This window comes from Anolis carolinensis, unplaced genomic scaffold (assembly GCF_035594765.1).
Source record: "Anolis carolinensis isolate JA03-04 unplaced genomic scaffold, rAnoCar3.1.pri scaffold_7, whole genome shotgun sequence".
Taxonomy (NCBI): Eukaryota; Metazoa; Chordata; class Lepidosauria; order Squamata; family Dactyloidae; genus Anolis; species Anolis carolinensis.
Genome location: NW_026943818.1, coordinates 40502119 through 40515017, shown reverse-complemented (window position 1 = coordinate 40515017; position 12899 = coordinate 40502119). Strand labels below are relative to the sequence as shown.

Below are 12899 nucleotides of genomic sequence, written 5' to 3'. Positions count from 1 at the left end.
CTGGGTCCGGAGATGTCAAAGATCGGAGATCATAACAGGTGGGCTGCAGACATTTTCCGAGATGCGAGTCTCCTTCTTTCTCAGACGCCTGCTCCGCCCCCCCCCCCCCGGTCTGATTGCCCCATTGGGGTCTCACCTGCGTGGACGAGAAGCCCCCCAAGGCGTTCCGCTGCTGGGAGAGCCACTTGACCACCGGTAGCGCCGAGGCCACGTCCCCCAGGACTGTGTAGGTCAGCAGTGCGTAGCCGGTCATCTCCACTTCAGCCGACACCACTGGGAGGAAGGGAGGGAGGATGGGGAAGGGGGTCAGGGGGCTCCCAATGCCCACAAGAGATATAGGGCCACTCTCTCCCCAGGGCCACCCCGCTTTTGGATCCTCCCCCCAGGCTCCCTTGATCTCAAGGGAAGTGACGAGGAAATTTACCTGACTGCGAGAAGCCGTCATTGAAGCCCATGAAGCTGTCCTCGTCCGTGGCGAGGGTCCCCATCAAGCTCCAGTGGGTGAAGCCGTCTGAAAGAAGGGGGAGCGGTGGTGGATTGCGGGCACAGCTTCCCCGCAGCGCCCCAAAAACGAGAGGAGGCCATCCCTGCTCTGGCTTGCCGGGACATCAACATAGTCCTCACCGCCCAAGCAGGGAGAACAGAACTCCTCTGAAGCTTTAGGTGCTCTTACTGTTAATGTGGGATTTGTGTATTGATAGTGTTTAAATGCAATTTGTGCCATGCTTGTATTGCAACTGATTGCATCATCCAGAATGTACCATAATGTGGAAAGAGTTAATGGCCAAGAAGCTAGGATGACCTTGATGTGTGGCTGGAACTAGGGAGTATCCAGACACAAGTGTTTGGATTTGTGCCATGCTTGTATTGCAACTGATTGCATCATCCAGAATGTACCATAATGTGGAAAGAGTTATTGGCCAAGAAGCTATGATGAGCTTGATGTGTGGCTGGAACTAGGGAGTATCCAGACACAAGTGTTTGGATTTGTGCCATGCTTGTATTGCAACTGATTGCATCATCCAGAATGTACCATAGTGTGGAAAGAGTTCATGGCCAAGAAGCTATGATGAGCTTGATGTGTGGCTGGAACTAGGGAGTATCCAGACACAAGTGTTTGGATTTGTGCCATGCTTGTATTGCAACTGATTGCATCATCCAGAATGTAGCATAGTGTGGAAAGAGTTAATGGCCAAGAAGCTATGATGTCCTTGATGTGTGGCTGGAACTAGGGAGTATCCAGACACAAGTGTTTGGATTTGTGCCATGCTTGTATTGCAACTGATTGCATCATCCAGAATGTACCATAGTGTGGAAAGAGTTAATGGCCAAGAAGCTATGATGTTCTTGATGTGTGGCTGGAACTAGGGAGTATCCAGACACTAGTGTTTGTGCATAACGATTGCGTCAGTTCAGTTCAGTTTGTGATTTATATCTTATAAAGAGCACAACATTAGACAAATTTCCTTTTATTTTTTATACCTGAAGCAGAGCCATCAAGAAAGAAATTATAAAACATTTGCTGCTTACCAGAAGAAGGGTTACCGAAACTGGGATAAAACCCGGGAACCAGTTGTAAACGGCATAAACGGCTATATGACCACCTACTCCAGGCAATAACCATCTACTCAGGATCTACACCAACATTGACTCTGTCTCCTTGGCTTTACTATTGATTCTAAACCTGTGGAGTCCTGAGGAATCCTTCCAGAACTGCAGAGACTCTGAATCGGTTTGCCTTTAAGCCAATCTAGTCCTTTTAGGACTGCAGAAACTTATATCATCTTGTTTGATTTACAATACTGAGTTAGATACTTTTGGGTTATATACCATAGGACTGAGCATTGATTCTGTGAATGTCATATGTATATGATGCTCTAATATACATATTGTGCACGACTTATGTTTTGAGCCGTTATTGTGTTTTGTATAGCTCATTGCAGACAGCCCTGCTAGACAGCTTGCCCTACTAGCCAGCCTGTCCAACAGCGAGGAATTCGGAGAGCGGAAGCCCGAAGCACCAGCGCCGACTCACCTTGCGTGATGGCCAGGCTGTTCATCTTGCGCAGGGCGGCCGGGGCCAGCGGGCTGCGCAGGAGCGAGAGGGCATAGGCCGCCAGCACGGCCGCGTAGGGGTCCTCGGCCGGGAAGACGCTGGACTCCAGGAAGCGCTTGGCTTTGGCCACGGAGGCCTTCTCTTCCTAAACAAGGGAGTCTGGTCAGAACATCATGTGCCCTTCATATCTATACACATAATACAAGTGAATATCTGTATGTGCATATGTGGCATGAGTGTCCACTCACACAGACCGCCTCTGGCCTCCACAAACAGGCTCTCGTTCCCAGTGCTGAGCAGCCACCAAGTCATTCCCTTCCATGGCAGGTTACAGTGAGCACATCAAAGTGTTCGTTTCTCTCTCTATCTGCATGACGCCGCCCACTGCCTCTCCCTTAACCCTTTCCCAGTGCTGAGCAGCCACCAAGTCACTCCCTTCCATGGCAGGTTACAGTGAGCACATCAAAGTGTTCGTTTCTCTCTCTATCTGCATGACGCCGCCCACTGCCTCTCCCTTAACCCTTTCCCAGTGCTGAGCAGCCACCAAGTCACTCCCTTCCATGGCAGGTTACAGTGAGCACATCAAAGTGTTCGTTTCTCTCTCTATCTGCATGACGCCGCCCACTGCCTCTCCCTTAACCCTTTCCCAGTGCTGAGCAGCCACCAAGTCACTCCCTTCCATGGCAGGTTACAGTGAGCACATCAAAGTGTTCGTTTCTCTCTCTATCTGCATGACGCCGCCCACTGCCTCTCCCTTAACCCTTTCCCAGTGCTGAGCAGCCACCAAGTCACTCCCTTCCATGGCAGGTTACAGTGAGCACATCAAAGTGTTCGTTTCTCTCTCCATTTGCATGATCCCACCCACTGCCTCTCCCTTAACCCTTTCCCAGTGGTGAGGAGTCACCAAGTCACTCTCTCCCGGGACATTGTAGGTCACAGCAAGCACATCCCAGGTTTCCTTTCTCTTTCTCTATCTGCATGACGCCACCCACTGCCTCTCCCTTAACCCTTTCCCAGTGCTGAGCAGCCACCAAATCACTCCCTTCCATGGCAAGTTACAGCAAGCACATCAAAGTGTTCGTTTCTCTCTCCATTTGCATGATCCCACCCACTTCCTCTCCCTTAACCCTTTCCCAGAGTGTGGAGTCACCAAGTCACTCTCTCCCAGGACATTGCAGGTCACAGTGAGAACATCCCAGGGTTCCTTTCTCTCTCTATTTGCATGACCCCGCCCACTGCCTCTCCCTTAACCCTTTCCCATTGGTGAGGAGCCACCAAGTCACTCTCTCCTGGGACTTTGTAGGTCACAGTGAGCACATCCCAGGGTTCCTTTCTCTCTCCATTTGAATGACCCTGCCCATTGCCTCTCCCTTAACCCTTTCCCATTGGTGAGGAGCCACCAAGTCACTCTCTCCTGGGACTTTGTAGGTCAAAGTGAGCACATCCCAGGGTTCCTTTCTCTCTCTATTTGCATGACCCCGCCCACTGCCTCTCCCTTAACCCTTTCCCAGAGTGTGGAGTCACCAAGTCACTCTCTCCCAGGACATTGCAGGTCACAGTGAGCACATCCCAGGGTTCCTTTCTCTCTCTATTGCATGACCCCGCCCACTGCCTCTCCCTTAACCCTTTCCCAGTGCTGAGGAGCCACCAAGTCATTCCCTCCTAGGACTTTGTAGGTCACAGCGAGCACATCAAAGTGTTCCTTTCTCTCTCCATTTGCATGACCCCGCCCACTGCCTCTCCCTTAACCCTTTCCCAGTAGTGAGAGTTCGGCAAATCCTGTATTTATACAATCCTGTATAAACAAAGTCACTCTCTCCTGGGACTTTGTAGGTCACAGTGAGCACATCAAAGTGTTCCTTTCTCTCTCCATTTGCATGACCCCGCCCACTGCCTCTCCCTTAACCCTTTCCCAGTGCTGAGGAGCCACCAAGTCACTCTCTCCTGGGACTTTGTAGGTCACAGTGAGCACATCAAAGTGTTCCTTTCTCTCTCCATTTGCATGACCCCGCCCACTGCCTCTCCCTTAACCCTTTCCCAGTAGTGAGAGTTCGGCAAATCCTGTATTTATACAATCCTGTATAAACAAAGTCACTCTCTCCTGGGACTTTGTAGGTCACAGTGAGCACATCAAAGTGTTCCTTTCTCTCTCCATCTGCATGACCCCACCCACTGCCTCTCCCTTAACCCTTTCCCAGTGCTGAGGAGCCACCAAGTCACTCTCTCCTGGGACTTTGTAGGTCACAGTGAGCACATCAAAGTGTTCCTTTCTCTCTCCATTTGCATGACCCCACCCACTGCCTCTCCCATAACCCTTTCCCAGTGCTGAGGAGCCACCAAGTCACGGTATGGCCATGTTCTGGAAGTAGTCTCTCCTGACGTTTCGGGGTGGGGGGTTTGAACATCAAGCTAGTCCTGACCTTTCCATGCCCTTACCTCCGAAGCGACCCCTGTCTCCAGTAGAGCGGCCACCACGTACGCCGTCAGCGAAGCCTTCCCGTGGATCCCACCCTGGAGGGCGAGCAAACACACAGGCTGCAGAAAGGATTTTTGGCCCAATCCCAACCCAAAACGGCTCCTTTTCCCTGGTTTCTGGGCACGCGAGAAAAATCACAAAGGTTAATTACTTTGGCACGAAAAAGGAGGCCTTTCTGACTACCCAGCTTCAATTTTTTTAAAGGCTACCATTAGGATGCAAATGCATTTTTCTTCTGGGTCAAGATATATATATATTTTGTTTCCTGCAATGATGTTTCACTTTCGGAATTCCTCAGCAACCATGTTGGTTGGGAGAAACCTGGGAAGCTGAATGTTGTTGTTGTTCTTATATAATAATAATAATAATAATAATAATAATAATAATAATAATAATAATACAGTAGAGTCTCACTTATCCAAGCCTCGCTTATCCAAGCCTCTGGATAATCCAAGCCATTTTTGTAGTCAATGTTTTCAATATATCGTGATATTTTGGTGCTAAATTCATAAATACAGTAATCACAACATAACATTACTGCGTATTGAACTACTTTTTCTGTCAAATTTGTTGTCTAACATGATGTTTTGGTGCTTAATTTGTAAAATCATAACCTAATTTGATGTTTAATAGGCTTTTCCTTAATCCCTCCTTATTATCCAAGTTATTCGCTTATCCAAGCTTCTGCCGGCCCGTTTAGCTTGGATAAGTGAGACTCTACTGTAATAATATAAACTCAGCCGCTCTCAGGACCTCAAGATTGAACTTCAAAGACTCTGGCAGAAACCAATGCAGATGGTCCCGGTGGTGATGGGCACACTGGGTGCCGTGCCAAAAGATCTCAGCCGGCATTGAGAAAGAGGGACCTGGAAAAGCTTCTCAGCTGCAAAGCTCCTTGGACTTAAAACAAGCAAAGACTGTAATGTATATTTTCCTTTACCCCTTTGAAACTTCCAGCTTATTGGGATAACCTTTTGTGAACAATAAAACCAGTTTGGAGTTATCTACAGTGTTTTGGTCCTTGGGAGTTCCAGTTTCCCTAAAGGAGGGCAAGAAGCAATCCCCTGGGGAAATCTCATGCCTCTTTTGCTAAGGCACGACGGCACAAGAAGATAAATAAAGAAGTGACCCCTGTATACTCTCTGTCTTCAATCGTGGTTCTCTGGACTGAGGGCTGTGGCGCAGGCTGGTAAGCATCAGCTGCAACCAGCTGTAACAAATCACTCTGACCAAGAGGTCATGAGATCGAGGCCAGCTCGGAGCCTTAGTTGTCTCTGTCTTAAGGGCGGAATAGAAATACTTTAAATAAATAAATAAATAAATAAATTCAGACCGTCCCCCATGAATTGCCTCCCTTTGGCGGCTTGCTCCATCCCCGTGACCCCCAGTGCCCCTTCCGTCCTTCCTCCCTCCCCCCGCTTCCCTACCTGAATGTCCTTGTTCAATATCCTGCCCACGGCCGGGAAGGATCCGTCCTCCTTCTGGTGCCGGATGATCCAGTCCTTGGCGGCCGAGAGCTCCCGGGGGTCGATGAAGATGAACCCTCGGGACTGGGCAAAGGACTTGAGCACGAAGGACGTGAGCCTGGGGACGGGAGGAGAAGAAGGCGGGAGTCCTCGCCTGAGTGGAGCGATGCCCCCCTGACCCACACGTTGTCCTACGGCTGGAGGACGCACCACATGCTTCCGGAGGAATCCCTCTCCCCGAAGGCGCTGTAGGAACCATCCTGCCTCTTGTAGGTCAGCTGGCGCTGGTATCCTGCAGAGAGAATAATCATCATCATCATCATCATCATCATTCACTGCACCCTCGCAGTGATGTTGACCGGCTATATCTGCCTAGAAGGTCTGATGGCAGAGGACTCTTGCAAGTAAAACAAGCAGTCAAAGAAGAAGAACATGCCCTGGCAGAAGATGTAAAGCAAAGCGAAGAACCTGCTTGGATTGAAGTCAAAAATCTGAAACTCCTCAAAGCACAACAGACAAAGAATCAGTACAAGAAAACCGCACTACAAACTAGAGCAGAATCAGTACAAGAAAACCGCACTACAAACTAGAGCAGAATCAGTACAAGAAAACCGCACTACAAACTAGAGCTGACAGCTGGCACCACAAAACACTGCATGGAAAGTTCCTTGACAAAATGGAAGGAAAAGCTGACAAGGAGAAGACCTGGCTCTGGCTCACGAATGGGACCCTGAAGAAGGAGACAGAAGGCCTGATCTTTGCAGCCCAGGAGCAAGACATCAGAACAAGGCCAAGATCGAAAAATCAGCTGATGACCCAAAATGCAGACTGTGCAAGGAAACCGACGAAACCATGGATCATATCCTCAGCTGCTGTAAGAAAATCGCACAGACAGACTACAAACAGAGGCACAACTATGTGGCCCAAATGATTCATTGGAACTTATGCCTCAAGTACCACCTCCCAGCGGCTGAGTTTTTCCTGTTGTTTTTCGTCAATGCGACTGTCACCTGGGATGGCGACATCAATGATCCAAACCTTTTTCTTCTCCACAGCTGTGATGTCTGGTGTGTTGTGTTCCAGAACTTTGTCAGTCTGGATTCGGAAGTCCCACAGGATCTTTGCCTGCTCATTCTCCAAGACTTTTGCAGGTTTGTGATCCCACCAGTTCTTTGCTGCTGGGAGGTGGGACTTGAGGCATAAGTTCCAATGAATCATTTGGGCCACGTAGTTGTGCCTCTGTTTGTAGTCTGTCTGTGCGATTTTCTTACAGCAGCTGAGGATATGATCCATGGTTTCGTCGGTTTCCTTGCACAGTCTGCATTTTGGGACACTGGCCGATTTTTCGATCTTGGCCTGAATGGCCTTTGTCCTGATGTCTTGCTCCTGGGCTGCAAGGATCAGGTCTTCTGTCTCCTTCTTCAGGGTCCCATTCGTGAGCCAGAGCCAGGTCTTCTCCTTGTCAGCTTTTCCTTCAATTTTGTCAAGGAACTTTCCATGCAGTGTTTTGTGGTGCCAGCTGTCAGCTCTAGTTTGTAGTGCGGTTTTCTTGTACTGATTCTGCTCTAGTTTGTAGTGCGGTTTTCTTGTACTGGTTTTTTGTCTGCTGTGCCTTGAAGAGTTTCTGATTTTTGACTTCAATCAAAGCAGGTTCTTCACTTTGCTTTACATATTCTGCCAGGGCATGTTCTTCTTCTTTGACAGCATTATTATTATTATTATTATTATTATTATTATTATTATTATTATTAGTTTTATAATAACCAAGAAACATACCTTGCACCAGGTAGTCCATGGCTTCGCTCTCCACCTCCGGGCTGAGCTGTTTGGTCTTCTGGAGATACTTGAGGACAAAGACGTTGGGGGCAAAATGGATCATATTCTGTTCGCCGCAGCCGAACGGCAGCTGAAGGAGGTTGTCCAGGTGGTTGAGTGTTGGCCCCATCACGTCCCCTGGCGGCAAGAGAAGAGCTCGCTTTCAACTGGCGTGGGCTCCAATCCCAGCCCAAATTCACACAGGAGCCAAGGGCCCTAACCCCCAGGGACCGGGGGGTTATGGGCCCAGGGACATAGTTTTTACGGACATAATAATAATCATGTATTTTATTTACCGGCGGGTTATGGGCCCAGGGACATAGTTTTTACGGACATAATAATAATGTATTTTATTTACCGGAGGGTTATGGGCCCAGGGACATAGTTTTTAAGGACATAATAATAATGTATTTTATTTACCGGAGGGTTATGGGCCCAGGGACATAGTTTTTACGGACATAATAATAATCATGTATTTTATTTACCGGAGGTTTATGGGCCCAGGGACATAGCTTTTACGGACATAATAATAATCATGTATTTTGTTTATATTCCACTCTATATCCCCAAGGGGACTCAGGGTGAATTACAGAATACATATACGGTGAACATTCAGTGCCGTTATACAATTAACAAGGACAGACAATACATAAATAGAGGTAAAGGCTTTCTCCGTGTTTCCCATTTCTGGCATCTGGAGGCTGTGCCTGACTCCGGCCACGGGAGGTGCTCTTGCTCCATCTACCATGTCGAGGAGCTTTGTCGTCCTTAGACGTCCTCCCAATCGAATGGCCAGTACGTCCTTATGGGTGTCTTTTATTATCTCCCTGCTAAAAGCAGTACCTATTTATGTACTTGCATTCCTGTTTTTGATATGCAACCCGGGCTTGAACTGCCAACCTTTCGATCGGGAGGATTTTCTGTAGATTAGTGGTTTACTCTGCTGTGCTTTTCTTGTCAGCATTTAGCCTGCTCCGAGTCCTGCAATGTTCCCCCAACAATCTGCACCCCGCTTCCGCCCCTCCTCGCGTACCGATGACCGAAGCGGTGGCCCTTTCTGACCCTGGGACGACGCTATGAGGGACCCCCAGCGTGAAGGCTTCGTTGTGGTTCTCATCCGCCTCCTCTTTCCTCCAGATTTTGAACTCGCCGACCGAGCCCCAGCCCGTGGAGAAGCCCACGTACTTCACGTCCAGTGGCCGAGGGGCCGCCCAGGTCACAATGACCGACTCGTTGAGGGCGGAAGGGCCGTGGCCCACCTGCGGGAGGGAAAAGAGAAGCGGGTACATGCCGAGGAGAGACTCTGGAGACTTTTCCACAGCACCTTGGATGGGGGATTCTGGGAAATCCATAGTCCCAAGGTGTGTGTGAGAGAGAGAAAATCTGTCTCGGAGGTGGACCGGGTCCAGAAATAAGAACGGAGAGAGACCCCACATGCTCCCTCCTCTCGCGAACCTGGATGACTCCGTGGTCCCATCGGATCCAAAAGGTCCGGAACTCGTCCCAGGAGAGGATGCCCTCCGTCTCGGCGCTGGCCACCGGGTCCCCCATTTTGCTGGCCGAGATCCACGTCCGGGAGTTTTGCCGCCCGCCGATGACGATCTCGGCCATCTCGGCCATGTCGTGGGGAGCCGAGGACAGGGCCACGTGAGCGTTGTTGTGGGCCTTCACGGCCACCTCGAAGCGTGTCATGCGGGCCGGCTTCTGCACGTACTGGAACTCGTATTTGTTAGGAGTGGAAATGTGGATTTTCTCTAGTCCAAAAGGAAAAAAAAGTGCTGTCAGTATCATAAGACCCTCCCCATAAAGTTAAAACAGAGGCCTACTTCACACTGAGGCCTACCTCACACTGAGGCTGACTAACTAACAGGCTTCAGCCTCCTCACTCTCCTCGGGATTACTCTAGCTTATTTAGATAAAACAGCTTTGCTTTCACAGAGCTTACACAGTAGCTTTGACACACAGCAGCCTTCACACTAGAGCTTTTTCACACTGAGGCCTACTTCACACTGAGGCCTACCTCACACTGAGGCTGACTAACTAACAGGCTTCAGCCTCCTCACTCTCCTCGGGATTACTTTAGCTTATTTAGATAAAACAGCTTTGCTTTCACAGAGCTTACACAGTAGCTTTGACACACAGCAGCCTTCACAGTAGAATTTTGCACACTGAGGCCTATTTCATACTGAGGCCTACCTCACACTGAGGCTGACTACCTATAACAAGCTTCAGCCTCCTCACTCTCCTCGGGATTACTCTAGTTTATTTAGATAAAACAGCTTTGCTTTTAAAGAGCTTACAGAGTAGCTTTGACACACAGCAGCCTTCACACTAGAGCTTTTTCACACTGAGGCCTACTTCACACTGAGGCCTACCTCACGCTGAGGCTGACTAACTCTAACAGGCTTCAGCCTCCTCACTCTCCTCGGGATGACTCTAGCTTATTTAGATAAAACAGCTTTGCTTTCACAGAGCTTACACGGTAGCTTTGACAAACAGCAGCCTTCACACTAGAGCTTTTTCACACTGAGGCCTACTTCACACTGAGGCTGACTAACTCTAAATAATAATAAATAAAATAATAAATGCAATAATAATAATAATAATAAGATCAGAGTGAAATAATAAATGTATTATTATTATTATTAATAATAATAATAATAGAAATAGAGTAAAATAAATGTAATAGTAGCAACAATAATAGAGAAAAATAATAAATGTAATAATACCAATAATAATAGAGAAAAATAATAAACGTACCATATATTCTCGAGTATAAGCTGACCCAAATATAAGCCAACCAGGACCCTCACCCGAGAATAAACCGAGGGGGCTTTTTCTGTCTTAAAAAAGGGCTGAAAAACTAGGCTTATACTCGAGTATATACAGTAATAATAAAACAAAAACAGTATATATAATCAATTAAAACTATAAAAATACATCATTAAAATACATTATAACAATTAAAACATATGTAAATTAGATCCATTTGTCTAAAAACCTAAAAACCTAAAAACCTAGACAAACTGAAACCAAGTGGAGCGCTCTTACCATTAGGACAGAAGAAAACGCTGTAAGTGTACTCCCTGGCAAGTCCCTCTGGCTATAGGAAAAAATGGAAAAAGACATTGTGTCACAGGGAAAAATATGATATGTGGTATAAATGAACTGTATGGAAGGAAGGAATGAAAGCGAATAATTTCGAAGACACCATTAAAAATATTAAGGCCTGCAATGACTAACTGCCTGCTTGCTGAATTGTAATTAAAAGTTGCTAATGAGTACTGAAATAGTTGACCTGCCTGGGATAAGAACGGTGACAGTGGTAAGAGAAATGTTTACATCAAGTTACGGAAATGCTTACTGTTCCGTCTCCCCGGGGTTTGATTTGAATTATCCCATGGTTGTAGGGAATAGCACCCTTTTTTCCCTTTTTTTCCAGGGTTGCTGCAGACTCAGCAGCACTCTGACAGTTAGCAGAGATTTGTAACCATTCTGCAAGGTCTTTGCTGATGAAAGCTTGCAAAGTATCCTTTGGTTTTTGAGACTGCCCCTTTTCCTGGGGATGAAATCTCCATTTTGAAAAGCCTTTTCGCCCTTTTGCAGAAGAGAAAGGATCTCAGATGTGCTTGTGGTCAAGGTAGGCCAGCTCAGACAAGCCATCGTAAGTACTGACCTCTTGCCTATAAAACTGGTGCTGAGTTCAGATAGGGGAAAACCTCCTCTTTCCAAGATAGCAACTCAGCACTGGGGCAAAGAATATCCCAGGATCTTGTTGCCATTGGAAGAAACTAAACCACAAAGGACTAGAAGGAAAGCCTTCGACAACACATCGACTAGAAGGAAGTCAATTATATATTTTTTTTCTTTACTTTTTTCTTTCTCTCCTTTTTCCTTTTTTTTTCCTGGTCCTTTGCCCCGTTTTGTCCCCCCTTCCATCTTTTCTATACCAACCCCTTTTCTTCTCCCCCATAAACCATACCTTAAATCCTTTCCCCTCTCCCCTTATTTTTAATTTTGCACAACTCAAGACAATTCATTTAAAAAAAAGTTATTCATAACAATTGTTTGTTGGTTTCGCCCTTGGGGGAAAAAAATCCCACTCCCCACGGTGCACCACTCACCTCGACGAGGATGCTCCTGCGGACGTAGTCGATCCCGAGCGGGGCCCGTTTGTCCGGATGGGGGTCTTCGGGGTACTTGCTGGTTTTAGCAGAGGGCCCGCTCTCCTGGCAACAGCCGCTCCCGCTGTAGGCAAAGGCTTTGGCTAAAGCCGAGACAAAAGCGCATATGTGTTCTGTGTGTGTATTCTAGAAAAGTACAGGCAAGCGTTGTTGTTGCTTCCGGGGTCGTCGCTACCTGTGATGTTGTTCTGCCCCAGTTCGGCGAAGGAGAGGACCACGGAGGTGGGCCGGGCCTTTCCGGGGCCCACACACTTCTTGCGGGTCAGGTGGTGCTTCCCGGGATGCCCCACAAAGCGGATCCCTTTGGGGACGGAGATCTTGACGTGCACCTGTTGTGGGTGAGGACACGACAATTACCGTATATACCGACCCGAATATAAGCCGAGGCATCTAATTTTTGTCAGAGAAATTGCAGCGCAGCAGTAGTTGGATGGAATCAGTGGAACGTAGAACAAAGAGACATCAGAGACGATAGTCTATTTATATAAAAGAGTGATGGAATCCTGGCTACCGACAAAACAACAAAACTAAACACCCCACAACCTCGAAAATTCACAGCACAACCCCTCATCCACGCCTCTAGGTTGATACAACAAAAGAAAAGAAAAATAAAGTCCTAATTAGAGGGAGAGGAATAATTGTTTTTATCCAATTGCTGCCAGTTAGAAGGCTAAGCTCTGCCCACTTGGTCTCCTAGCAACCCACTCAGCCCAGGGGACAGGCAAAGTTAGGCCTCTTCCACACTGCCTATAAAATACAGACACCACCAGACGATGCCACAGCAACGCGTGGCCGGGCACAGCTAGTAAAACTATATACAAGTTTTACTGAAAGCAGTAATAATCAAGACAAACAGGCTTGCAGACAATAAACACAGGACTCTCTCAGCAGACAGCACTCAA

General features: G+C 47.7%; 1 protein-coding gene across 2 annotated transcripts in view; it reads right to left on the bottom strand.

The window, feature by feature from the left end:
* Positions 1–12899, bottom strand: part of cpamd8 (C3 and PZP like alpha-2-macroglobulin domain containing 8) — an 81662-nt gene that overhangs the window by 24270 nt on the left and 44493 nt on the right. For both annotated transcript variants that reach the window (XM_062960001.1, XM_062960002.1), the window contains 12 exons: positions 12173–12326; positions 11938–12080; positions 10865–10916; positions 9269–9567; positions 8847–9072; positions 7775–7951; positions 6209–6290; positions 5960–6116; positions 4493–4567; positions 2036–2201; positions 425–511; positions 137–273 (listed from right to left, as the gene is read on the bottom strand). In XM_062960001.1, coding sequence (XP_062816071.1) covers positions 137–273; positions 425–511; positions 2036–2201; positions 4493–4567; positions 5960–6116; positions 6209–6290; positions 7775–7951; positions 8847–9072; positions 9269–9567; positions 10865–10916; positions 11938–12080; positions 12173–12326 — 1755 coding nt within the window. The remainder of the gene's footprint in view (positions 1–136; positions 274–424; positions 512–2035; positions 2202–4492; positions 4568–5959; positions 6117–6208; positions 6291–7774; positions 7952–8846; positions 9073–9268; positions 9568–10864; positions 10917–11937; positions 12081–12172; positions 12327–12899) is intronic.